Below are 23,655 nucleotides of genomic sequence, written 5' to 3'. Positions count from 1 at the left end.
TGGTTACTGGAAACCGAAAACGATGGTGTAGTAGTGTTGTTGAGCCGAAACAGAACGCCAAACCAGCCAACGTTTTGAAACCAAACTTGCCCCCTATACAAGTTAACACGTCAACGGAACCAGTTCGGCTGCAACATTGGACTCTCAATGTACCTGTTGACACCAAGCATAGAGCGGGAATAGCAACGAACAAGAGGAAGCAACGATATCGCCATGGCAACAACAACCAACCACCCACCACGCTCCATTCATCAGCATTGGGCACTCACTCCCTGATAATGCAAGTTCAGAATTACATTAACACCTCACAGCCAACAAGAGCACTATTCTATAATACATTACCTTGATCGCAATGCCGTGAATGGGGATAAAAGCAGAGGGGTGAGAAAGAAAAGAGAAGCGTTGTCACAAGTTGTGGAGCTGCCGACCCCAAGTTTAAATCCCCTACTGCTATTACACTGATGCCACTCAATTACCCTATACACACCATCCATCCCCATCATCATCACCCTCACGATAGGCAATAGGTGCACGTAAATAAAAGAAATGATGATCCTCACGTATAGCAAAAGGGTGTATGCCACTTTACACTTTACATGATAATAATGATCCAACAACACCCATTGTTGCCATACTACCATGTCACCTCGAATCAAGAAAGTTGAAGGATGAGCATGCTGGGCTGGAGCAGGACAATAGTTCGTATGCATTGGATTGGGCAACAAAGGTGAATGGGAGGAACGGGCTATTAGCTGGCATTTTGAACTATTCCTAACTAGTGTACAAGAATCATGCATCGCCTGTGCTGAATGACTCAAGTTACACAAACACGCTCTCTGCATCTTTTGCTCTACTACTTTACGTTAAACAAAGACCACTTGTCATATAGCATCATGCTTACAAACATAAAGACGCCTGTATCTCCGAACTTTACAATCAAACGTGGGGTTTTTATTAGAGCAATGTGCTCGGCTTGGCCAACAGCACCTTGTGTGAAAGTTTCACGATCAAGCTTGCCCAATCCCAGATTTCGCAATGTCGCCACCAGCCAAACTGGATCTAGGGGTCGACCTCTTCGACGACGACGACCACAAAATATTTTTTGGGCTGTTTGCGACATTGAACGCGAAACTTTCACACGAGGTGCTGTTGGCCAAGCCGAGCCCATTGCTCTAATAAAAACCCCATGTTTCATTGTAAAGTTTGGAGATACAGGCACGTTTATGTTTTACTTATGCTGTAAGCGTGATGGAGTTGCTTTTTTCCTAGTGGATGGTGTCGGCTGCATTAACGGAAAGATGAAGAGCTGAGTGAAACGGCACGTGGTGGTTACACAGATACGTCCTTGACAGGTTGCTACACAAATGGATGATGATGATGATTGCCTTTTGTGAAGGTACGTAAGTTAAACAGCATCCAACCATGAAGGTGTGTCAAGGTATGTGTATATCACATTTGCATGTAGGAGAAGGTCGAGCTGCTGCATAAACCAATTTGTGTATGTAAAAAGATACGTATACATCTTGATCGGTCACTCATCCTGAAACTCAATGCAGGGATCACTTCACTTTTTCACTTCTCAAGCTCATCCCACTTCCACCCCTCCTTATTGTATCACAAAAGCCATGTACTTCTTGCATGACCGATAACCGGACCACCTTTATTATTCCATCTTCGAAGCAATAGTATGTAATCCACAAGCTAGCAACCTCCAACAAGCGTGTAATAAATAAACAATGCTTTATTTCATCTAGCTACCTTGCTATAGAAAGTATTAGTCGTAAAATAACTTGGGTTGCTCATTTTCTAAGATGGTATTCCCATTCAGGTCCTTGACCAACTATCATATCATTGCACATGTTATTATCATCATATAAAGTAAGCTGCATTGTTCATCAAATGCTTACCACTGCATGTCGGCTGATTGTAGGATCATAACCCAGGAGAAATCGTTGGCTTCTATACGATGATCCAAACCAGAGACCTGTAGGATCAGGCACCTGAGTGCGTTTGATTGTCGGCTGTGTATACCCAAAAAGTGTGACGACCACTATCCGAGACATTCACCAACATGTTGCTAGAAAGCATCCGCAACTTGCAAATCTCGATTAGCCGCTGAAAGGCTAGCTTGGCGAAATCTTCCACGTGTTTCATCCGATATAGGATCTCGAGAGTCGCGATTGCTACCCCTACGACCCATGTGCTCTGATAGTGCCAGTAATGCCAAACCAGGAACCATACGCCACTCATCCCCTGTTCCTCGCCAAGCAGAAGGTGGTTGATGTTGCATGAATGCCCGAGTCATGTAACGGTTAACCGATCTCCCAATCTTTTCTTGTGATAGAAGCTTGAGATATGCCGATTCTTTGATTGAGACTTTGAAACCAATTGAGGATAAAGATGTTTCTCGCTTGTCTAATGCAGTACGAAAAGTAGCTACGTTTCAAGAAATGTAATATGAGTACCCGGTTCATAAACGTGTAGAGCAATATGCATAGGGTTTTACCTCGTTTCAAGAGTCAAATATCATAATGACCATAAGACAATGAAAGTAGGAAAACAATGAAAACCTATGAATGACCACAAAGATTTAATACATGGCCCAGTTTACAAAAGAAGACTGTCCAGAGCGGTACTTACGTAAACCCAAGTGCTTCGGTCTAAGATGGTAGAAGAAAAAAGACGCATGAGGGCGACAACATCCTTTTATGATCTATACAGGGTGTGTGAATGTCTCGTGTTAACAAAGAGTAATAAGCAGTGCTGCATGAATTGATAAGTTGGTGGCGGACACTTACAGCAGGATCGAGTCTTGTAATTTAAGAGCTGTACATCCATAAATCGGCCACGGACCTAATCTTCAATGTCAGCATCCATCTGTGATCAAAGTGGTTATCTAAAAGATACTTACTATTGCATTGTAACGGAGGTATGATCATGTAGTCACGATTACCAAGCGATTCAGGATACTGTGGGAAAGAAAAGGCTTGCTCCATGAATCAGCATTTACGACACCTGATAACAAACATCACATAGCCATTGTCCACATCATTGGCAAGAATATGGATATCGAGTCAATTCGACAATGAACGTATTGGAACAAGATTTATTGAGAATGATGACGACAAGTGGAAGAATATCAACAGTATGGTTGAGGGTCGCCGGCTATACGGTTACATGTGACGCGCCGTATGAGCTGTGAGTTCTCTTGATCGATTTCAGGATATGCGGGTAAAGGCGTTGGTTCTTGTAAAGAGGATGCAAAGACATGGATGTCCACCAAGAGCATGACAGCAATAATGGCGATGGTTCTCATTGTTGACAAAGGGAAAAAAGAGGCGTATAAAGGGCGAGTCGCTCTGACCATCGTTTATATAGGCTCCTTCACTGGCTCAGTTGGCAACCTCCCCCCTTCTTGGGTGAATAAAAGGGCCTTGACAACAGGATGGTTCTAGGAGTTGGATGGCGATCTTGGTATGGCTGGGATAAGAAAGTTTTCATGTCGAGATGGTTTTGACACAAAGAAGCCACTCGATGTCGCCTTTGCTTGTGCCATGGTTGCCTTCATGGATTGTCGAATATTGTACTCTTCGGTTTGTTTGCGTAGCAACTGATATCGATTTTCAGGTTATCTTTGCTGTAACCAAAACCACGTGTGCGCTGTGTTATTGTTTACCTCTTCTTGTGGCCCCAAGGTCTCCAAAGTGGCACTCAATGGTGGAGGTGGACCAAATGGATCGCGTGGACCTGAAGGTTGACTAGAATGCCTTTAGAGATGTTGCTCAATTGTCTTTCAATAAGGTAATACCAACCCTTGTCCCGTTCGCAATGGGCGCTTGCCTAGCACTTGTTGTTTCTTGCTAACCATAGTACATGGAGTGAGTTAAACGAAGCGTACATTTTGTCAAGAACATACAAGGGTGGTGGCGTTCGTGATGGAGGAGCCAATTGACCTGGAATGTCGCCAACGGATCGTGGGTTGTTGTTCATGCTGTTCTTTTCCGGAAAGAGAAGTGTCGGCGGGGCTGCAAGACAAGTATACGAAGGCATCAAGCATATAGGCGGCGACAACCAAGATAGTACAATGGTGCAATACAGGGCCTAGAATGGCCTTTATCTATCAAGGAGAGAAAAAGGCATGCATTGCATACATTACAATTGTGCAGGAGGTAGGTGAGAACAGTAAATCATTTTACGATTAGTACTTTTTTATTCAATGAATGCTTCTTTAGCTTTCCAAGATCCCATGGTTGTCGAGTGGAAATTAGCAGTGTGTTTTATTGTCATCATCTGGATATCGGTTTTTTATACCACACGTACTCGTTTGGCATGCTGTCTGGAGGATCAAGTTGAGCGTTGCATGAGGTGAATGTGTAGTCAGGCTAGCGATTTCAACTCAGTTGGCTGTGGGAGCACTTGGTCGGGAGCCCAGCACAAATCTGGTGGACCCTCTTTCATCCACAATGGTAAGTTGACTATACACATGGATGGGTGATGATTACGAGACTTTTGATAGCTTGATGGATGGATGAAGAAATGGATGGATGAATACGTGAACGGATGAAATGGGATTGAGCCGCATACATCACCTACCATACATACATACGTTCACTTTGCTCACCTATGCATCGTCCACATATTAGGGCAAGCAAGCGGTTCCCTCTTCGTCCTCTGGTGGCAAAAAGGCCAAAAAGGTTTGTGTAAAATGATACCTCAAATACAAGCTCCATGTATACTAATACTTTTGTATAATAGAAATGGTCTGCCAAGAAGGTCAAGGACAAGGCCAACAACATGGTCGTTCTCGATAAGCCTACCTACGAGCGTCTTTTCAAGGAAGTTCCTACCTACAAGTTGATTACTCAATCCGTTTTGGTTGATCGTCTTCGTTTGAACGGCTCCCTTGCTCGCATTGCTATCCGTGAACTCGAGTCGCAGGGTTTGATCAAGCCTCTCGTTCAACACCACGCTCAAGTCATCTACAGTAAGTCATGTTGTCGATCCATTTAATGTTTCAGGAGGCTCACCTGGAAATTTTTAGCTCGTGCCACTGGTGATGAGAAGAAATAGACCCAGCAACACCCTTTACAATAAACTCATGTGTACAGAAAAAGAATGTGTGTGTGTGCATTGATTTGTTTGTGCATCCATGCAGTGGTGGAAAATGTCTTGTCCCACCATGCAACATTAGTTGTTCGTCGAGCGGATGTCATTGGACAGCTTTTGATGCTGTGCGATTTGGAACCGGCTCGAGTTTATGGGTTAAGAAAAAGCCCCTTACATCGAATCTGGAGCAACAGAGTCAGTTTTGCCAGCCCTTCATAAACCGCACGTGTATGCAAGAACGAGTGAATTTCTCAAAGTGCCTCATTGCATTGGGATCCAGTATGCCTGTGGCGTTTCGTTTTTGCTTTTTTTCTTGAATTTCTCTTTCTCTCTCTCTTTCCTCCTTTTTCCAATGCAATGCTTTATACAACAGAATACTCGGATGGTCAACAACAACAACTCAACGATGATGATGATGAGGAAGAGAGTGCCCTGTGCATCCACTCGCCATCTTATGGTAGTACAACCATTCATCATTCACCTCCTCCACCTCCTCCACAAGCATTTGTTAGCATGGATCATCCTTGTCGTCGTCCATCCAAGCCATCTACAGACCTTGTATTGCCAGCTCTTGATCCAAAGTATTTAACCAATCCTCAATTGGCACCTTTTTTCAAGCTTACCTATATGTCTATTATAGGGCACAAGAAGTGGCAGCTGCTATCGTGCCAGAACTGCACCCGCCACGCCATCATTTTTTGCGTAAAAAACGACAGCAGGTGAACCTTAGTACCATTCGAGCAAATTATCAATCAAGTCGCTCCCACATACGGTAACATTACATCAAATGACTAAAGTAGCGCGTGCGTCTGCTCATTTTACATATATAAATCTGGTTTTGCAGCGAGGAATATCACTCAAACGTTTGCGGGTTCCTTGACGATCTTTATTTTCACTTGTCAATCTACTTTTCTATGCTAAAGTCGATCCTCTTTGCCAACCAAACCATCGTATTGTTTGTGAGTTTTCCCATTGCTTTTCATGCGTATGGTGTATTCATAAGCTTTGTTTGTCATAGGTGAATCTCGATCTAATGATCGACTTGTTAATGTGTATAGCGTATTTGGTGGAAATGAAGCAAGGCTATGACACGGATCTATCGCCGGCATGGCTTTTCAAACGTCGATCGCATGGCCTATGGTACATAGTATGCACGTGAAAGGGATGATGTCCAGGGTCATTAACTGTGTTTGTGCAAGGTCGTTTTGCCAAGTCCTTTCCTTGTGGAACATGTGCTCATATGCAATCCGTATGTGAACCGGCGGAAAAACAAAGCACACGTATACACATACAAATACTGAGCAACCGCAATATTGTGTATGTCCTGATATAGGATTCTACATTAGCCGATATCCATTGTCCGTACTCTTTAGCTTTCGAGGGCTGATTGAATTGTTGACGTCCATCCCGTTTCTCCTATCACGCTTGATCCCAAATGGCCAATACATCTATGGTTGGTATACACCACCCCCGATGAACATGTCATTGGATATCATGGCTCATCACATTACAGTTCCATACTTTCTCCGCAGTTGGGTTTTTCTGTTAAGAATCAAGAGCGCATTAAAAATCAAGGTTACGCTGCGAATGACGGGTGCGTATCAAGGGCAATCCATCATGTTTGCAATGGCTGATCATGCTTTATTTGTTAGACAAGTCGATGGATGCACTCCAATACAAACAAGTCTACCTTATTGGCAACATTGTGATCCTCTTGTATAATGGCATGGCGGCGTTTCAGTACTCTGAAGCCGTTTTTGGTCATATCCATTACGATGTTTTGGATTCCTTGTGAGTATTTGATATGGTATGATGCAATCGATCACTTATGCTATACGATTAGATTCATGGTGGTAGTGACCTTGTCAACGGTGGGATATGGAGGTAAAAGGATCGGATGATTTCGGTAGTCGCATCATCATTGTTCACTGGTTGCCGGAAAAAATCTCCTTTTAGACATCACGCCGTCGGCAGCAAGTAGCCGAATTGTTATCATGTTATTGATCCTCATCACTGTGGCAGTGATCCCGAGTCTTATCTCTGATCTTTTGGATACGATGCAAAAGCGAGATGGTGTGTCGGGATCAACATGATGTTACTATCCACATGCGGCTAACCCGCCAATTTCCCACTAATAGTGACAGGTGGCCAAATCATCAAGGATGCTGATCCATTCATTTTGATTGTGGGTACATTTACGGTGCAACAAGCAAAGGAAATGCTTGATGGATTTCTTAATACGGTCAGTAGACCCATTGGTTACAACTCGTGGAGATCCCATGACATCAACTATTTGCATGATCTCATTGCTCCTTATCGATAAACATGCAGGATAACGTGGATGAGCGGTTATCGGTGGTCTTTTTGGATACCAAGCCATTAACCGATGAGCTGAAATTATTGGGCCGTAACTCTGTATGGGGCCATCGTATCCATTTTCTCCACAGCAGTGTATTGGTAAGAAGAAACAAACATGGTAAAGCGCTAGAACAGCAATGGCTGATAAAAGATTACATGACCCCTAGGATGAAAAAACATTGCAGCGTGCAGTAGGTTTTGGATGAGGGGTTGATGATGATACTAGTACTAAAATTGGGACTATGCCAACAGCAATCTCGAAGGGCAAAAGCTATCTTTTGCATCTCAGGTAACCATCTCGCACGAGAAAGTACATACACCCCTCGTTTGTATGATTGAATGCTTTTTGCATAGACAGCAATGCACCCGATCCAGTAAAGGAAGATGAACGCAATACGGTCCGCCTATGGTCTATGCATTGCTATACGGCCCGGCATAGCGTGCCAATATACACATACAACTTGTCACCTATCACAGCCATATACCAAGAGGTTGCCAAGGAAGTTATTTGCGTTCGTCAATTCAATCAATACCTGCTGGCACTTAATTGCCGATGTCGAGGTGCATCCACGTTCCTCACAAATCTACTTCACCAGCGTGATCCATTGAATCAATATGATGCACCTTGGGAAGCACAATATGGTAAGAGCATCTTGCATGTAGATGTGTGTATCATACATTGACCCGAAATTCTCTTTAGATGATGGTTCCTGTAATGAGATCTACACTGCTCCAGCAGCTGCATGCATTGTCGGAATTAGCTTTAGTCATGCTGCATGGGTAAGAAAGAAGCCGAGGATACATTGTATGGACCATCATGATTAACAACATCTTAAAGTTGCTGTACAAGGAGCTTCAAGTGATTTTGTTTGCTGTGCGCACATTGGATAGTGAAATCATTCTTAATCCCGCGGCGAGTGGCTACACTATTCAACCATCCGACGTTTGTGTATACATTGCACAAAGTTCAAAAGAGATCCGCTCCATTGCTAGCCTGGTAAACACATGCAATGCTATAATGTGGTTGATCCATTTTAAGCTAAATTGATTTTAGAATACAGTATACTTGTGCCAAATGGCGCGAATGCGAGATTACAGCATGGCTTCGCGACATCAACAACAAAAATATCAGCCAGCACCTTCTATTGACCCATCTCCACCCGATACCCTACCCACCACCAAACCTTCAGCAATCTCAGCCCCATCTAGACAGCGATATCAGCTTTCACGCCTACCATCGTCGAGCCATTCTTTGCTTAGTGGCATCAGCGTGGGTGGCACTTTTCCTATCAAGTTGTCACAGCCGCATGATTCACCAGCGGCTAAGACAGAAGACCACGGCGATGATGATGACGATGATATCGATTTACCATTGCCAAACAAGTTACCCTTAATGTGTCATTTGCTCGAGAAGCCTGCAAATCTAAAAGACATCACGATCCATAAAGCATCCGGCATGCGTGGGCATATCTTAGTGTGCATGCAACAAGAGTTCATCAATATTTTCAAATTCATATACAACTTAAGGCAAGTGTAGAGTTTTCCAAAGGCGACAACGATGCATGCTAAGGCTAAGATTTAGGTCATCACACGTGCAACAAAATGAATTGCAAGACATTGTCATCCTATGCTCACAACTCCCATCCGAAAAAGCATTCCATCCCATAAGTTTATTTCCCCGTGTATATATAATGGAAGGCAACTGCCGCCAGCCCGACGATCTCCTTCATGCTGGTATCAAGAGAGCCAAGCAAGTCGTTGTCATGAGGTAAGGAGTGTACTTTTTTTGGGCTTCCAATGCGATGCTGATGGATGAATACGTAGCGAAAAGGAAAGCGCTGATGGTCAAGAAACCGATAGTGCTGCTATGTGAGTACAATAACAAAAGATGTCGCCATATTAAGCGATGCTCATCTTCTTCCTTTTTACAGCATGACCAGCCATATTATTCATCTGCTTTTGCATTCACGTAGGCAAGATTCATATACAATTGTGAATCTTGTTGAGCGTAGCAACATCAAGTTTATGCATCTTTTACAAGGCAAGCAGGTCGATGATGAAGAAATCGATGTATTTTATACCCCGGCCTATGCTGCAGGCGATGTGGTGGCCGAAAGTCTTATTAGCAATGTGCTACTAAGTCAAACGTATTCCAAGCCTGAAATTGTCCAGGTGATTCGGGCAATGAGTGGGATGCCGATTATCCATCATAGCCATTTGACCTCGCATTTGGGATACTCGTCATCACATAAAACCGAATACACGACTACTAGGCATCAGCAGCATACATCATCCACACCAAAAGCGCCCACATGTCGATTTGCAAGCATGCCAGTACCCGATTCATTTGTGGGCAAGACGTTCGTTGCCTTGTTTGAAGCTTGGCTCTTTGACCACGGTATTTTGGCGCTAGGCTTATTCCGTGCACCTACATCGGCATTCGGGAACGAGTTGCCGTTTGTGTATTCAAATCCAGTACCATCGTTAATGCTTCTAGCATCCGATCATGTTTATGTACTAGTGGCTCAACAACAACCATGAAAACATTTGTACCCATTACCCATTCCTCCATAACCACCCGTAGAAATATAATTGAAAAGAAAACATGTTGGCAGTTCTATTGATGTGGTATCATGCTATGTTCTAGTGTTGAGTTTATTCATGCAAATCTGCTGCATCTAAAAGTGCAATGGCTGCTCCAAGGCACCAACCCGTTTCAATGCCATCTATCTTTTTGGCGACACGTATTTCACGATCATCTGGAATTTCATAGCCGTGTGAGAGAAGACCATGGATAAAAGAGAGGTCAAGACACCATTCTGGGCGATCAAGCATTTCATCACGTAAAGGTTCTCCTTCCGGAATCGAGTTGAGATAATCACCAGCACACACTCTTTCGGTAAGACGTTGCAATTGTGGTAAATGGAAGCGATCCGGTAATCCAAGAGGCTGTGTGCGATCGTAAAAGTATGAAAAGATGTAAATAGGACCCTTCTTGAAGGCTTCAGCAATAGGTGGTTGGTGGATGCCATCAAACGAACATGGTGGTGCAAGACATACGGCGTTCTTGTTGAGCATATCCAGTACCATTTCAGTACAAGCTCCAGGCTGTGCACCTCCTTTGAATGTGACAAGTGGATTGGGATCGTTTTTTGGGAAAGGTAAAGCAACGTCGAGTGGCAAACATGGGTGATCAACATGTTCAACAGCCTCCTTAGCAATATCCATGGCACGCTGGTGCATCCGCTTTCGAGCTTCCATCAATCCATAGCCCAAGTAAGAGTGCTGATACAAGGTATAGTTGCGGCCATCATAATTCAAAGTGTATTTATGATCACCCTCGGCAAGTAGATCGCTGCGTTCTGGTTCAAATACAATCTGAGTTGATCCACCACCCAAATCAAATACGGCAGCTGTTGGTGGTCGTTGGTTGTTTTGTGATGATCCATCGAGGTTTCCCAATAAAAAGTTCACTGTGATCCATGCATAAACACCTACATTCTATCAATGAGTTGCATGTCCAATGTGCTCAAATCTCATATCCTTTTTACCTTCATCGCGTCCATCCATAATGGCTACACCATGATCACGTCCTCCCACAATCGGAAATGGATATCGTTGTTTGATATGGTCGTACACTGCATCCAAAACCAATTCACTCTTCTCATCTCCCAGTAATCGTAGGCCAGCCGTTGCCTTGACAGCAATAGGTGTTTTGCGTTGCAATCGTGATGGGACCACTTTCAATGCCTTCTGCAGTAATGGATCGAGTGATTCAGCACCTTGTTGTGGGGCATCACCATACGCTGATAATCCTGGTATCGTTTGCACAAATAAATCCTCATTCTTCAATTCAACTGGGTCCTCAAGTGTGCATTGATGAAACCGATAAACGTGTAGTCGTGATCCAGCCGATCCAGCATCCACCATAATAGCGTATTTCAAACACTTTGCACTTGATGATGACGATGATGAGACCTCTGCAAGATGTCATATCAGACATTGGATGACATTATCATGAGATCGTTTTCGCTACTTGCCTGATAGCCAACTATCCAACGGTGTCCAATACACCAAACCAGCAAGGACAAGCCCGACAAGAGCAATGACAAGCCGAATCCGATTATGCGTTTGTCGTGACGAGCGCTTTGCAGAATTGCTCAACATGGAGTATGGCGAAGAACGATCCAGTCGTCTCGGTTTAGATTGTGGTGGTCGAAGAGACGACGCCATTGGAGAAACGAATGGAGAGAGAAGAGAGAGAGGGAGAGCAAAAGAGAAATACCGCCCGCTGTGCTGATTTATGACACACACAACCCGATGCATTGACTTGGCGCAAAACGTCATCCCGCATTGCCGATAATGCATTGATGAAGAACACCATTAAACTCGAAGCCTATCTATTGTCGGTATATCATTACGGCAACAAACATTCACGTAATAAGCAATATCGCTTGTTGCACGTGCCCAGATTACTTGACAACGTTCCATCACATCTACTTTTCTAGAAAACCAATTACCGATAGTATAGCTCTCACTATGTTGGAATCTGGTTTACGTAGCGAAGTTTGCCTTGAGCATGCTACATGTTGTCACCCACCTAGTAGTATCGGATCAAGTTACGACATGACTTTATTGTCAGCTTATGAACACAACACCTTACATAATTGGATGTATAGCAAAAATCACGATCTATATCACGGATGATACCAAAGCAAGAAGCTTGTAATCTTGGAATGTCATCAAACAAGCCTTCGTGCCCTTATTATGGATGGCCAGCTTATTCTCGGACAGATGTCGTGCCTGACAAAAACCTTGTTGAACCTGGATGCGAGTGTAATTCGCCGATGCCTTGGGAAAACTGATCGATAGAGTGCGATCCAAATAATATTAGACAATTCGATTGTTAGAATGCTCCGTATTGATATTAACCGCTGATTCAACTCGATAAATCATCCTTATTCAAAAAGTTTTTCCTGCTGTTTTTACTATTTCATTGGGATACCCCAATAAAACACAAACATTATACCTTTCTTTCTTGTTCCTTTATCACAAGATAATGAATGAGGAGGATCATTATACTATACAGCAGCAGCAACAGCAGCCTGTACCACCATCTCAGCAACAACAACAACATCAAAACTACCCACCATCCATGATGATTGGGTCAAACGGTGGAGGTGAAGGAGTAGTAGCTGCACAACAATATCCGCTGCCGAGTAATACAACATCCTCGCTGGCTCTAGAAAATGACAAGTTGCGTTCCACGGATAGTAATGGCAGTCTCTTATTGCCACCTGGATGGAATAAGGCATTTTATGCCTATCAACCCATTTCAAATCATATGAATCATGCACATCCTACTGCTACTACCACTACTACTACATCCAATTTGGCTGTACCACCTATTCGAATGGCAACCATACCTCATCAACCTACATCAAATCTAATCCAAGAACCATCACCTATCCCATACCAACATCAAGCACCTGATCAAAGTGCACGACGCCCTCAACGCAAAAGAAGACGACCTCCCCATTCATATGCATCCATGATTGCACAAGCCATTCTCACTTCAGCTGAACACCGCTTGACATTGCGTGAAATTTACGAATACGTCCAAAATAGATACCCACGTATGTATGAGGCTAATGAACCTGGATGGCAGGTAAGCGATTTGAACGAAGCGATCATATGACCCAACTACCCACACACACACAAACAATGTATGTTTTATTGAAAATAGAATACCATTCGGCATAACCTGTCATTGAATCGCTGCTTTTACAAGCAACCAAGAAGCATGGGCAAAGCCAAAGGCAAGGGTGGATACTGGTGTGTCGACATTGCCGAGCTCAACAATACTACTTTTGGCAGCCAAATTCTTGCAAGTGGCATGTTTACCTCCTCGATCGATAACTGGCAAGAGCACCGTTTAAGATACCAACAACAACAACAGCATCATCAATCGGGACCAGAGACACATTTGCCTAACACCCACCATCATCCAGACACCACCACCAACCATCATCGGAACTTTTGGATACAACCATAGTAATAAGAAGAAGGGCAAAAGTTTGTTCTTCATTTTGCCTACGAGTATGTAGACATTCGCATTTCCTCAGTAAAAAGCAATCAGTTCATATATAGTAAATCCATCATTGCAATGTATCTTTGGAATTATTAGCATCCCTTAAAGAACAAAATCGAAATAGCAGCTATCGTATTCATACGTTGTAGGGAGTGCCACATAAGCTTGACAGCATTGTATCTTCTCAACATGGCATGAGCATAGTAAGTTATGCTTTAAATGATCATGCTACAAGAATTTCCACCCATAATACACATTGCATTTACTGAAAATGACATCCCTGCGCTCATAGAATATATATACAAAAGAAATGAAAAAGAGAGAAGGTTGTCTACTACCACCACGAAGACTCGGTATTGTCGTCATTATCATCTTGACATTCTCCCTCTTTGAGTGTGTAGCTTTCTATTCTCTTCTCGTACCAGTGATCCTCACGAGAAAGTTTGGCCCCGTATCCAAGACCACGTTTAGCAAAAGCTTTGTAGATTTCGCAATAGTTTTCACCACCCGTGAGCGCCTTATCAGCGGCAAGAATAGCATCACGTGCTTGTATAAAGCCAGGGCTACATGGTTGCATTGCCATGCCATCAATGACAAGCTTGAGTGCGAGCGTGTTGCCATAAGAGAGTATATAATCAAGGGCTTCGGATTGATCATCATCATCTGCAGGAACAGGTGGGAACCAATTTGGAGTGAAGCCATGCTTATCAACAAGGTTCCAGTATACTTCATAGAGCATCTCAGCCCAAACTTCACCCTTGGCATGAACACCCCAATAATCAAAACGATCCATAATGGCATATGTACTTGGGTTGGTTTCCATGCTGGTAGAGTACTTGTACTTGCGAATACCATCGCCACCATTGGCCCATCCGCCCATACCAAACTCGGATTCTCGTGTGTCTTCAGGTGTCATGCGGATGATGGTGGCTACGAAATCACCCCAACCTTCACCCATACCACCAGCTTCGCCCCATCCCAAGCAGCTGCTATCGTGGGGACCACCCGTCAATCGATTAGATACGCCATGGGTGTATTCGTGGATAATAATGCCGCTTTCAAAGTCGCCATCTCGCATGGGTTGTGTATTGTCCCAAACATACATCCTCATTTTCCCATGTCGTCCATCAGGTGGAGTTGCAAAGTTTGCATTATTGCGTCCTGAACAACAACAACATTTAGAGTTAGCTCTCACCTCATTTCAAAATCTTATGCATCATACATACCGGATCCATCTTGAGCATTAGCTATCACAGCATCACCTGCACAATCATCCCCAGGTCGTCCACGACCGAGATTATCCTCTTGAAAGTTGCCAGCTTTTTCATCAAACCCATATCGATGGAAGAGATCATGTGCCTTGGATGAGGTAATAATAAAATTATGTGTCAGCTGGTTGATGCTCTAGACTTGAACCTTGAAAATATCCACATTACCATGTTGACCCAATAAAAGAGATTCGTGACAGCAGCATCCTCATACTCTTTGGGTTGTTGGATGTCAAATTGAGCAGTGTAGTTGAAAACAATGTCACCCGTATCATCATCAATCATGCCGCTGGGTCGATAATTTTCTTCCCAGCCATAGCCACCATCGGGGTTGGTGTGTGCGTAAGCATTGTTGCCGATGGTGACATTAAAAGTAAGCATGTGACCACCCGACATTGAACCTTGAGCATGCCATCCTTCAGGGCTTGCATAGAGGTCATTGGGATCTTTGGTCAATACTTGATCTGTTGCCGAGGGATCATTGAAACCAAAAGGAATCACGTTGTAATACACTGCATCAGCTACCCAATCCACCAATCCACCAAGTGTGCCATCACGTGCATCCAATTGTGCATGGTACCAGTGTTCCTCAAGTTCCAGCTCAACGTCCCATACGCGAGTAAGAGCTCCAGATGCTTGTTGGTGGTATGCAGGTTTCACACGCACCGGTGATAAGGCTAATGGGACATTTTCCACAAGCAAAGTTGAACCTTGTAACGAGGATGTTACTGTCATTTCTCCTGAAGAGGATGACAATGCATAGGATAATCCAACTTGATGCAAAAGTGCTTCTACAGCTTGTGTTGGGCTGATGTAGGGCTGCTGCTTTTGTTGGCTAAAGAACGTCGAGTACACTACTTGCATGCCTCTTTCCATTGCCTAGCAACAACATTGTTACTAAGAAACCGTTTCCATGGAATTACACAAATATCGCATAGTACCTGGATATACCATGCTCGTTGTGGTTGACGTGCTTTGGATGATGGTGCAAATGAATTGCCATACGCTACCACTTGTCCTTGCTTATCAATGTGCACGTTGATGCGTCCATTTACGACATCTAATCCATCCACTCGTTGACGCATGTATACGTGAGTGACTCCGGTCAAGTCGCTTGTATAGGCTGATTCAATATAGTACTCGTCATCCTCTGCCAACTTTGACTTGACAAACTGCTCGGCAATAGTGACTGGATCACCAACATGACCGAATGATGTAACGCTCCAAGGAGAATTATCAACGACTGGATACGATTCAAATGTTCTTTGCACTTCTGGACCAAAGCTGCGGACCTGGTGTGGTCTTAACGCCGTGTTTAATGGTGAAGCATTGGTAAGGATGGCTGAGCCAGTCAGCACAGCTGCTGTGCTCAAGGCTAGAAAAGAAACCATGTAGATGAAAAAAGGAAAAGAATGAGAAAAAGGGTCGAGTGACCTTGGCGCGTCCCAGGAAAGAAATAAATGGGCCACGACACGCTAACGCTTTATCGTTTTTTCTAACTCGGCATCACATGATGCATAGGAAAAGAACTTTAAACCGTGTCGTCATTTTGCCCACCTGCATGCCAATTGAGACAACAACAAACAAAGAGAATCTCAGGAACCAATTGCGGTATGTTTCATCCAAGGTAGTGCTTCGTTATCATTATCATGACATTTTACTATCAGGGTCAAGATAATTGAGCCATCATTCAACCCTGTTTTTGATATATGTACTCAAGAAAAGAACCCTTTTCTTTGCTCTCACGATAATGTGCGTCATTACAATCGACACACCCGTGACCACGTGAGCGATCGCGAGGTTCAATTGCGAGACAGTTGCATCAATGACGATGTCCCCTTTAAAGTTGGTTGGCTGAAAAAGGGTCATCATGGCTTGCCACTGGTACACCATCCACTGTGGCAAATGATGATAAGCATGACGCTCACGCGATCCATTGTGCTCTTTATTACGATTTTTGATTGTCCTTTCTTTTTGATCCCCAACTTGTTAATCAACATGTGAGATATGGAGATAGGTAATGCCTATGTATGTGTTGCTATACGACTCGAATGACATGTAATTCTCTATCAAAAACCCTGATGGCTACCACTTGTACGACATGGACCGCAATCTAGGATCATGGGCCACACACCCTTTTTCCTCTTTCTCTCCGCACATTCCCTTTACCCTAATGCATTGGCTTATCGGCATTCGGATGAATTCACACCCGGCACCGTAACTCCCTTCTTCACACACACACTTACACACAAAAGCACACACATTCATTGTGCGTACATACAATGGTGTAAGTATTTTCTTTGTTCTCTCCTTGTGCAAGTAATGTATGTGTGTCCCCGTTGTGAGCGCATTCTTGTATTACTTTTAAGGCAACGCTATGGGCGCAGTACCACGTGAGAAAGAAAAAAAAAGTGCTGCGTAAGGTGAATGGAAAGGAGAAGGATCTACTTTGTGTATATGTGACACAGACAGCAAATTGTGCTCACACGCACACACCTTTACACGCAACCACGTACACCAATAGGCTACTCCCAATGGAAAAAAATGAATGTGAATGCATCCCCGGCTTAACACCAGATTCGGTAGTTTTGGGGGGAGGGTGAGGTGTGTTGTGGATTGGGATCGGCGGGAAAGAAACAAAAAAGAAAAAAAAATCTGTGTCTCTTATTTGCGATTAGGCGTAAGAGTGTGTGTTTGTACACACCCCATTTATGAAAAAAACTTTTAATTACACAATGGAGAACGAGAACGAAGAATGCATTATAAAAAGGTACACAATGAGGATAATGACAGAATGACAATGATGCTATATGAAAGGATGCTAAATGAGCAAAGAGGGTTATAATGTGTTTTGGGTTTCAATACACGGGCTGTTGGATATGTGTTGGTGTGGGTGTGGGAATGCCTGGGTTTAGTATTAGAGTGAAGAATGCACTTGGAAAGTGATGGAGAAGCTTGTTTCAATTGAGATGCAAGAAGCTCCGAAGTTTTGCTATTGTTGTGGAACGTCGACGAGGAGGTTTGGTATTTGAGTTATTGGTGGTTGTGGTTGTTGCTGTGGTTGGTGATGGTGGCGGACTGACGATAACGTCAGCTGCAAAACGCACTGATTGTGTTGACTTGTTGGCTTTGGTGGTAGCAAGGATGCTGGGTCGATCACTGCTATGGTGGTGATGGGATGATGATGATGATGACGAGGAGGAAGATCGTCGCATCACCACAATATCTGGAACGTCACGTAGCATTGCTTCATGATCCTGCTGCTGTATTCGATTGTTTTCGTCAATCATAGCCTGCAGTAGTTCAAAAGTGTCTCTATGTCGATCAGGGTGTGTGGGTCGTTTCCTTGGACGTGGACGACGTTGTTGTTGTTGTTGCGATTGCATAAAAGGATCGATGTTGTTATTGGATAATGTTAATGTGGATGACATGGAGATGGAAAATGAAAAAAAGAAGGAAAAGGGGAAAAGAAAAGTGCTGTTCGCTTTCACCATGAAACCTACCATTTGTTGTGCACTGCGGATAATCCTCCCCCACAACCCCGATGATCGACGTATCCAATGAGAAACGACTGATCGCCGCCCAACATTGGCTAGCCGGTTGATGTTTGTGTGCTGTGCAAATGCTTTTCATCACCCCCCAAAAAACCACCTTTTCCCGATCTACATTGCAGTTGTTCTTGTTTCACTTGCACAAAAGATTTGGGGCATCTCTTTTATTTCAAAGAAAGTAAGCATGCTTTGTATGTAGATATTAAAACATATGCCAAGCCTTCTTACTGGGCCTTGGAAAAGCGCTCAGCAACCTCCTTCCAGTTGATGACTTCCCAGATGGCCTTGAGATAATCGGGGCGGACGTTCTTGTATTGCAAGTAGTAGGCCTAGAACCAACAAAGGCTTATAAGTGTCTCATGCTGCATATCACATTCCACATCAGTAACTCACGTGTTCCCAAACATCGACACCAAGAAGAGGAACGTGGGCTATAGCGTGAAAATCATAAACATTTATCCAATTAGTGTCCTTTGGTCTCCTGTGCATCACGTGCATTTCCACTTACAAAGCAAAGGATCCTGGTTAGGAGTAGTGGCGATGGCAAGACGCTTAGATTCCTTGCTGTAACCCTGAATTACACGTAATTAGCAATGAGCATATGAATAAAACCAAATTTACTACTACTTACCAACCAAGCCCAACCAGAGCCTATAAAATGAATCCCATGATTGATTAGTAAGAGATTACGCGCACGCGCGCGGATATGCGGCATGATTTGTTATTGTCTCAGCTTACCTTGAACACCAGCAGCAGCAGCATTGAACTTGGAAACGAAGGCATCAAAGGAACCCCATTCGCTTTCAATGGCACTCAAAAGATCGCCCTGAGGCAAATCACCACCACCAGCGCTCTTGGGAGCAAGGTTCTTCCAGAACAAGCTATGGTTGATATGACCTGGATACACGTCATTGTCAATGATCATCATCATCATCATCATCACCCATATCCACCATCCAAATCTCCATTATCATCAACATACCACCACCATTGAACTTGATAGCGTTTTGGAGAGAGATTTGTTCAGTCAAGTTGCCAGCTTGGAAAGAGCCTTGTAACTTTTCTTCAGCTTGGTTGTAGCCATTGACGTAAGCTTGGTGATGCTTGGAGTGGTGAAGCTTCATAATTTCAGTGCTAATGTAAGGTTCCAAAGCCTAGACACGAGTTTGCATGAGTGAATGAAGAGAACGCGTATTGAATGGGAGTGGTCAACATACGTCATAGCCGTAAGGAAGATCAGGAAGAGTGACCTTGGTGCGGACAGCAGCAAGACAACGAACAGCAGGCTTGAAGCCAGAAGACTTGAGAGAGCGAGTGGCGATAGAGAGCATGTTTGTAAAAAGTGAAAGAAGCGCGTGTATCTGCAGCGGGCTGACCGGTTGTTCTAAAAGCCCTTTTCTATGTCCTTCTGTGACGCAATGCTGATTCAACCACCACCATCACCAGCACCATCACCCACTATAGATTCATCCTTTAGTATTCTAAACATGGCCCCCGAATGTCCCCGCATAAAGAAAACACTTTCATCCTACCTTTGCTCATGGAACATGTAAAAGACACCATGCATTATAATGTTACCACCATTGATATGCATATGTGATACCTGTCACCTCGAATAAAGTAAACAAATTCGGAAAGGCAATGAGACACGTACCCATCAATACCCTGCAATTGCGTCATTTTCATTTCTTTTTCATGTCACGGCTGCATTTACGGTAACCCATTGGCGGGATTAATATAATGCATGACAACCACACACCACCACGCTTTTCATTGTATAACCCATCATCATCCTTTGCATACAAACATTTTTATACTAAGTACAAGGTATTGGTGATTAAAGTAAGGGTTTCATATTAGAGGCGATAAATAAAGTTTTTGTCTTCACGGTCCGTCAAATCAAGATGTGCGTCCGTAGGAGTATCAGGTAAATTGGCAAGTCGTCGTTTGTTTTCAGCTGCCATCAGCATGCGTAAAAGCAAAAAGCATACAACAGCTACGCCATTTCCAATGCAAAATCCCGTGATTGCTCCAAGGTATCTTGGCTTTTCGTGTTCGAGCATGATGAGTGGGCCTGTGAAGTTTCCAAGTGTATAGCTGACGATAAGCACACTGTTGTAAAAGACCTTCTTCGTATATCCAGAAACGTTATTGCCGATGCAAGTAGCTAGTAATCCATAACCACCTGTACTTCCCCAACTGAGATAGTAGCCTAAGAGCTTGACAGCACCATCAGGGATAGCGGCCAGGATAATGCATCCTATCACGCTGATAACAGACATCAAGATTCCCGTGTAACACACTTGTCGCGTACGTCTCGCCACATAGGTCGCAAGGATCACACCCAATGTAGATGCGATACCACCTGGCATCTTGAGTAAGATCGATTCACCGGACTATGTGATAGAAAATGGAAAGGATTGGTGAGTAAATAAAACAATACAACAACCTATCAATCGATGCCTACCGTAAAGCTACCAAGGCCTTTGATGAATTGTGCACTAAACACAAGCAAGCCGCCATTTTGAAGTTGAAGACCAAATGTTGCCAGCGCAATGAGCCATAGCCTTGGTTCTTTGATCGCTTCGATCATCTGATACTTTTTGATAGTCGTGTTGCGTACCATAGCATTGTCTTGTGTACGATCCTCCACAATGAGCTTTTCCTCCTCCGTCAATCTCAATAGCCATGAGTGTGGATTATCAGCAAGGAAAAAGAATGCCAAAATACCGAGAAAGACCGTGAGCGATCCAAAGATGATATGATTCCTGCACCCCAATTTTTTGGTTAGTTCTTTCCTTTTGGGGCTGTGGCTGATCCACAATGACTTTTTGACTACTTACCATCGCCACATTTCAATGCCTAAACGTGTACCCATATGCGAGATGCCGAATGCAACAAGATTGCCCACTACAGAGCCTAGGCCGTGACACATGGTTACGATACCATAAAATGTCGTTTGCTCACTACGTCGATAGAGCGTGTTGATGATGAGGTAAATGGTGGGCATGCATGCAGCCTCAAATAAGCCGAGGAGAAAACGCACAGCTGCGAGTTGTGAGAATGTGTGACACATGGCTGTGAAAAGCATGACCTATGTGAGTGTGGATGTAGTATGTGAGTTGGATCCTTCAGCGTTACATAATAAACGAATGAACATACAGCACCCCAAATGATGATACACACGCCCAAATAACGTGCCAAAGGTAAACGTTGCACAAAAAAGTTGTTGGCGGGCTACACAAAAAAAGGCATACGCATGTTGAGTCTACTTGACATGTTGCTTACAATGAGTATCAATAGCTAAGCGTATGTACCTGGTAAGCTAAATGACCGAGAAAGAACAACGAGCCTAGCCAGCTAAACTCGGATCCGGTGATCCCGGTGTCTTCATATAATCCCAATACTGCACTAACGCTCAACGCTGCCTTGTCTGCAAACTATAAAAGATGTCATGTGAGTTGTACTTTTGGATACACAAATAGCAAGGAGAAACGAACCTGCACGATAATGATCCATGATACTAGAGGCATGATTGTGAATGTAATCTTGCGTACCAGGGCCTTTTCTGCTTGAGCTCTTTTATCGGAAATCGCATTTCCACCTTTCTCTTCATCGGTGGATAAAGAAGATTGGGTGCTTGTTTTGGTGTGTAGTGCCTCGATCTTTTCTTCAACCATCATAAAGTGATCTTGAGATTTGAGTGTGAGCAAAAAGGTGATGTGCGATACTTTTATATACGGCAAAATGAAGAAACACAAGGCCAAAAAGAGAAATGACAGATCGTTAGTGAGTGTGGGTGTTAAAACGACAGGTTGTTATGTCATTGAGATTCCCGCGTACAAATCCAGGAAATAGCTTTGATTTCTTTGCACCACACGGATCCGAGATTCCACCTAAATCCTTCCCTTTGTTCTTCACTTACCCCGCATGCATCGTTTTGTACCACAATCAAATCAATGCATTTTCACACACACTGCCCATGTTTTAATCAATACCTTTGAAAGATATACGATCAACTAAGCATTAATCCCAGGATGTTGCCATGTCAAATCGGAGTACCACAATCGAGTTTCAATCCAAGGTTACGGAACCAATGCAATCGAGATAGCATGTCAGGAATCTCTCCCGTTGACTCTTGTTCTGTCATAAGCCAACAATAGAAACGAGATCCGACCGATCCAATACTCATTGATCCGCCCACGTTACCCTTTGTTTCATTCGAGCCATTGATTGCCAAAACACAACCCCACCCCCATTGATTGTTTGATCCCGACTCATGCATGTTTCCTTCCTCTTCACATCCTCACCACACATGTCTCCCAAATCATGCAACACTTGTCAATGTCCAATAATCTTCATTGTTGATGATGCAAACGAATAATCTAGTGACGGGGAGTGACCTTGATGTTGTCAAATTGACCACGTTCAGCAAATTCGGCAGCAACTTCTTCAATGTAGGGCCGGAGATAAGACTTGTCCTAATCATCCATATCATATAAGTTATCTAATGACTTTTTCCATCCACTTGCTTAATGACTTACAGTTGAAGGAGTCACCCATTGCTCCTTGGGCAAAAGAGAGTGGGTCAACGAGCACTGTTGGGCAACACGGATACGGTAAGCGCGTTCGTACATTTCGTGGGGCTCGGCAATTTCAAGGCGACGAAGAGCTTCCTGAACCAACTCATTCTCTTCAGAGATCAAGTCATCGTAACGGAGACCTGTTTTAAAAGAGATAAAAGCAACATGGCGTGGTCAATGGGCAATAGCAATAAACAGCTGCGTTGTTTTTCAAAGTCGACATTTACCGATTTTTCTATAACCAGCAGCGTTGGCATACATGTTGGCGAGGGGAGTGACAAGACCATTAAGAACCTTGCAGTTCTGGACAAAACTCTTGAGCGTAATGGACATGCTGAGTAGGGTAGAGTGGGGAGGTTGTTGAAAAGGGAAAGAAGACAAAATGTGTTGCCGTGGCGATTTGCCTTGCCTGTCACACCGCTCACTTGGCGTGTCGCCCACCTTCTTTTCTTGCAGAGATCCAACCCCCTAAAGATAGCATTGGCTACCACACACATAACGCAAAGAGAGCTGCTATTCATCATTGTCCAGGCTTGATGTATCACATACATTAGCGTATTCTATCAAAACTTATAGACTTTCTATTTGGATGGACCAACCTTCTTCATGCAATAAATCACGTGCTTTTGGCCATGCATGATATGTATCTACCCATTGAACATGGAGCACCAAGGTCATCTTTAAGGCGTCATTGTCGT

The 23,655-nt window shown here is 43.7% G+C and overlaps 12 protein-coding genes across 12 annotated transcripts; 3 read left to right on the top strand and 9 right to left on the bottom strand.

Moving 5' to 3' along the window:
- Positions 1-1,774: 1,774 nt before the first annotated feature.
- Positions 1,775-2,996, bottom strand: O0I10_003652 (uncharacterized protein; the record flags this gene model as incomplete). The annotated part of the gene is made up of 6 exons (XM_058483720.1): positions 1,775-1,840; positions 1,908-2,021; positions 2,096-2,436; positions 2,641-2,660; positions 2,799-2,853; positions 2,912-2,996. 6 exons carry the CDS (start codon positions 2,994-2,996, stop codon positions 1,775-1,777), a joined length of 681 nt encoding a protein of 226 aa, XP_058345518.1.
- Positions 2,997-3,451: 455 nt separating this feature from the next.
- On the bottom strand, positions 3,452-3,990 carry O0I10_003651 (uncharacterized protein; the record flags this gene model as incomplete). The annotated part of the gene is made up of 4 exons (XM_058483719.1): positions 3,452-3,610; positions 3,677-3,758; positions 3,813-3,860; positions 3,917-3,990. The coding sequence occupies 4 exons, from the start codon at positions 3,988-3,990 to the stop codon at positions 3,452-3,454; spliced, it is 363 nt and encodes a 120-aa protein (XP_058345517.1).
- A 473-nt stretch (positions 3,991-4,463) lies between these two features.
- On the top strand, positions 4,464-5,070 carry O0I10_003650 (uncharacterized protein; the record flags this gene model as incomplete). Its single annotated transcript, XM_058483718.1, has 4 exons — positions 4,464-4,466; positions 4,644-4,694; positions 4,756-4,984; positions 5,042-5,070. The coding sequence occupies 4 exons, from the start codon at positions 4,464-4,466 to the stop codon at positions 5,068-5,070; spliced, it is 312 nt and encodes a 103-aa protein (XP_058345516.1).
- A 393-nt stretch (positions 5,071-5,463) lies between these two features.
- On the top strand, positions 5,464-10,005 carry O0I10_003649 (uncharacterized protein; the record flags this gene model as incomplete). Its single annotated transcript, XM_058483717.1, has 21 exons — positions 5,464-5,687; positions 5,747-5,878; positions 5,951-6,065; positions 6,125-6,246; positions 6,306-6,355; positions 6,440-6,559; positions 6,620-6,700; positions 6,759-6,897; positions 6,950-6,990; positions 7,063-7,179; positions 7,245-7,348; positions 7,438-7,563; positions 7,632-7,655; positions 7,717-7,753; positions 7,819-8,106; positions 8,165-8,244; positions 8,303-8,461; positions 8,519-8,991; positions 9,047-9,232; positions 9,289-9,333; positions 9,396-10,005. 21 exons carry the CDS (start codon positions 5,464-5,466, stop codon positions 10,003-10,005), a joined length of 3,273 nt encoding a protein of 1,090 aa, XP_058345515.1.
- A 114-nt stretch (positions 10,006-10,119) lies between these two features.
- Positions 10,120-11,394, bottom strand: O0I10_003648 (uncharacterized protein; the record flags this gene model as incomplete). Its single annotated transcript, XM_058483716.1, has 2 exons — positions 10,120-10,958; positions 11,016-11,394. The coding sequence occupies 2 exons, from the start codon at positions 11,392-11,394 to the stop codon at positions 10,120-10,122; spliced, it is 1,218 nt and encodes a 405-aa protein (XP_058345514.1).
- Positions 11,395-11,496: 102 nt separating this feature from the next.
- On the bottom strand, positions 11,497-11,697 carry O0I10_003647 (uncharacterized protein; the record flags this gene model as incomplete). Its single annotated transcript, XM_058483715.1, has 1 exon — positions 11,497-11,697. One exon carries the CDS (start codon positions 11,695-11,697, stop codon positions 11,497-11,499), a length of 201 nt encoding a protein of 66 aa, XP_058345513.1.
- An 826-nt stretch (positions 11,698-12,523) lies between these two features.
- On the top strand, positions 12,524-13,519 carry O0I10_003646 (uncharacterized protein; the record flags this gene model as incomplete). Its single annotated transcript, XM_058483714.1, has 2 exons — positions 12,524-13,132; positions 13,211-13,519. 2 exons carry the CDS (start codon positions 12,524-12,526, stop codon positions 13,517-13,519), a joined length of 918 nt encoding a protein of 305 aa, XP_058345512.1.
- Positions 13,520-13,889: 370 nt separating this feature from the next.
- O0I10_003645 (uncharacterized protein) lies at positions 13,890-16,214 on the bottom strand (the record flags this gene model as incomplete). The annotated part of the gene is made up of 4 exons (XM_058483713.1): positions 13,890-14,716; positions 14,782-14,914; positions 14,992-15,702; positions 15,765-16,214. The coding sequence occupies 4 exons, from the start codon at positions 16,212-16,214 to the stop codon at positions 13,890-13,892; spliced, it is 2,121 nt and encodes a 706-aa protein (XP_058345511.1).
- A 1,569-nt stretch (positions 16,215-17,783) lies between these two features.
- O0I10_003644 (uncharacterized protein) lies at positions 17,784-18,254 on the bottom strand (the record flags this gene model as incomplete). The annotated part of the gene is made up of 1 exon (XM_058483712.1): positions 17,784-18,254. One exon carries the CDS (start codon positions 18,252-18,254, stop codon positions 17,784-17,786), a length of 471 nt encoding a protein of 156 aa, XP_058345510.1.
- Positions 18,255-18,598: 344 nt separating this feature from the next.
- O0I10_003643 (uncharacterized protein) lies at positions 18,599-19,705 on the bottom strand (the record flags this gene model as incomplete). The annotated part of the gene is made up of 7 exons (XM_058483711.1): positions 18,599-18,703; positions 18,768-18,805; positions 18,883-18,946; positions 19,006-19,025; positions 19,113-19,271; positions 19,357-19,528; positions 19,592-19,705. 7 exons carry the CDS (start codon positions 19,703-19,705, stop codon positions 18,599-18,601), a joined length of 672 nt encoding a protein of 223 aa, XP_058345509.1.
- A 525-nt stretch (positions 19,706-20,230) lies between these two features.
- O0I10_003642 (uncharacterized protein) lies at positions 20,231-22,054 on the bottom strand (the record flags this gene model as incomplete). The annotated part of the gene is made up of 6 exons (XM_058483710.1): positions 20,231-20,770; positions 20,842-21,142; positions 21,218-21,468; positions 21,537-21,611; positions 21,692-21,814; positions 21,875-22,054. The coding sequence occupies 6 exons, from the start codon at positions 22,052-22,054 to the stop codon at positions 20,231-20,233; spliced, it is 1,470 nt and encodes a 489-aa protein (XP_058345508.1).
- A 705-nt stretch (positions 22,055-22,759) lies between these two features.
- On the bottom strand, positions 22,760-23,290 carry O0I10_003641 (uncharacterized protein; the record flags this gene model as incomplete). The annotated part of the gene is made up of 3 exons (XM_058483709.1): positions 22,760-22,855; positions 22,919-23,097; positions 23,185-23,290. 3 exons carry the CDS (start codon positions 23,288-23,290, stop codon positions 22,760-22,762), a joined length of 381 nt encoding a protein of 126 aa, XP_058345507.1.
- Between the last annotated feature and the right edge of the window lie 365 nt (positions 23,291-23,655).

This window comes from Lichtheimia ornata (genome assembly GCF_029851405.1).
Source record: "Lichtheimia ornata isolate CBS 291.66 chromosome Unknown scaffold00012, whole genome shotgun sequence".
Classification (NCBI taxonomy): Eukaryota; Fungi; Mucoromycota; class Mucoromycetes; order Mucorales; family Lichtheimiaceae; genus Lichtheimia; species Lichtheimia ornata.
The sequence above is the reverse complement of the archived record's forward strand: the minus strand, read 5'-3'. Positions and strand labels throughout refer to the sequence as shown.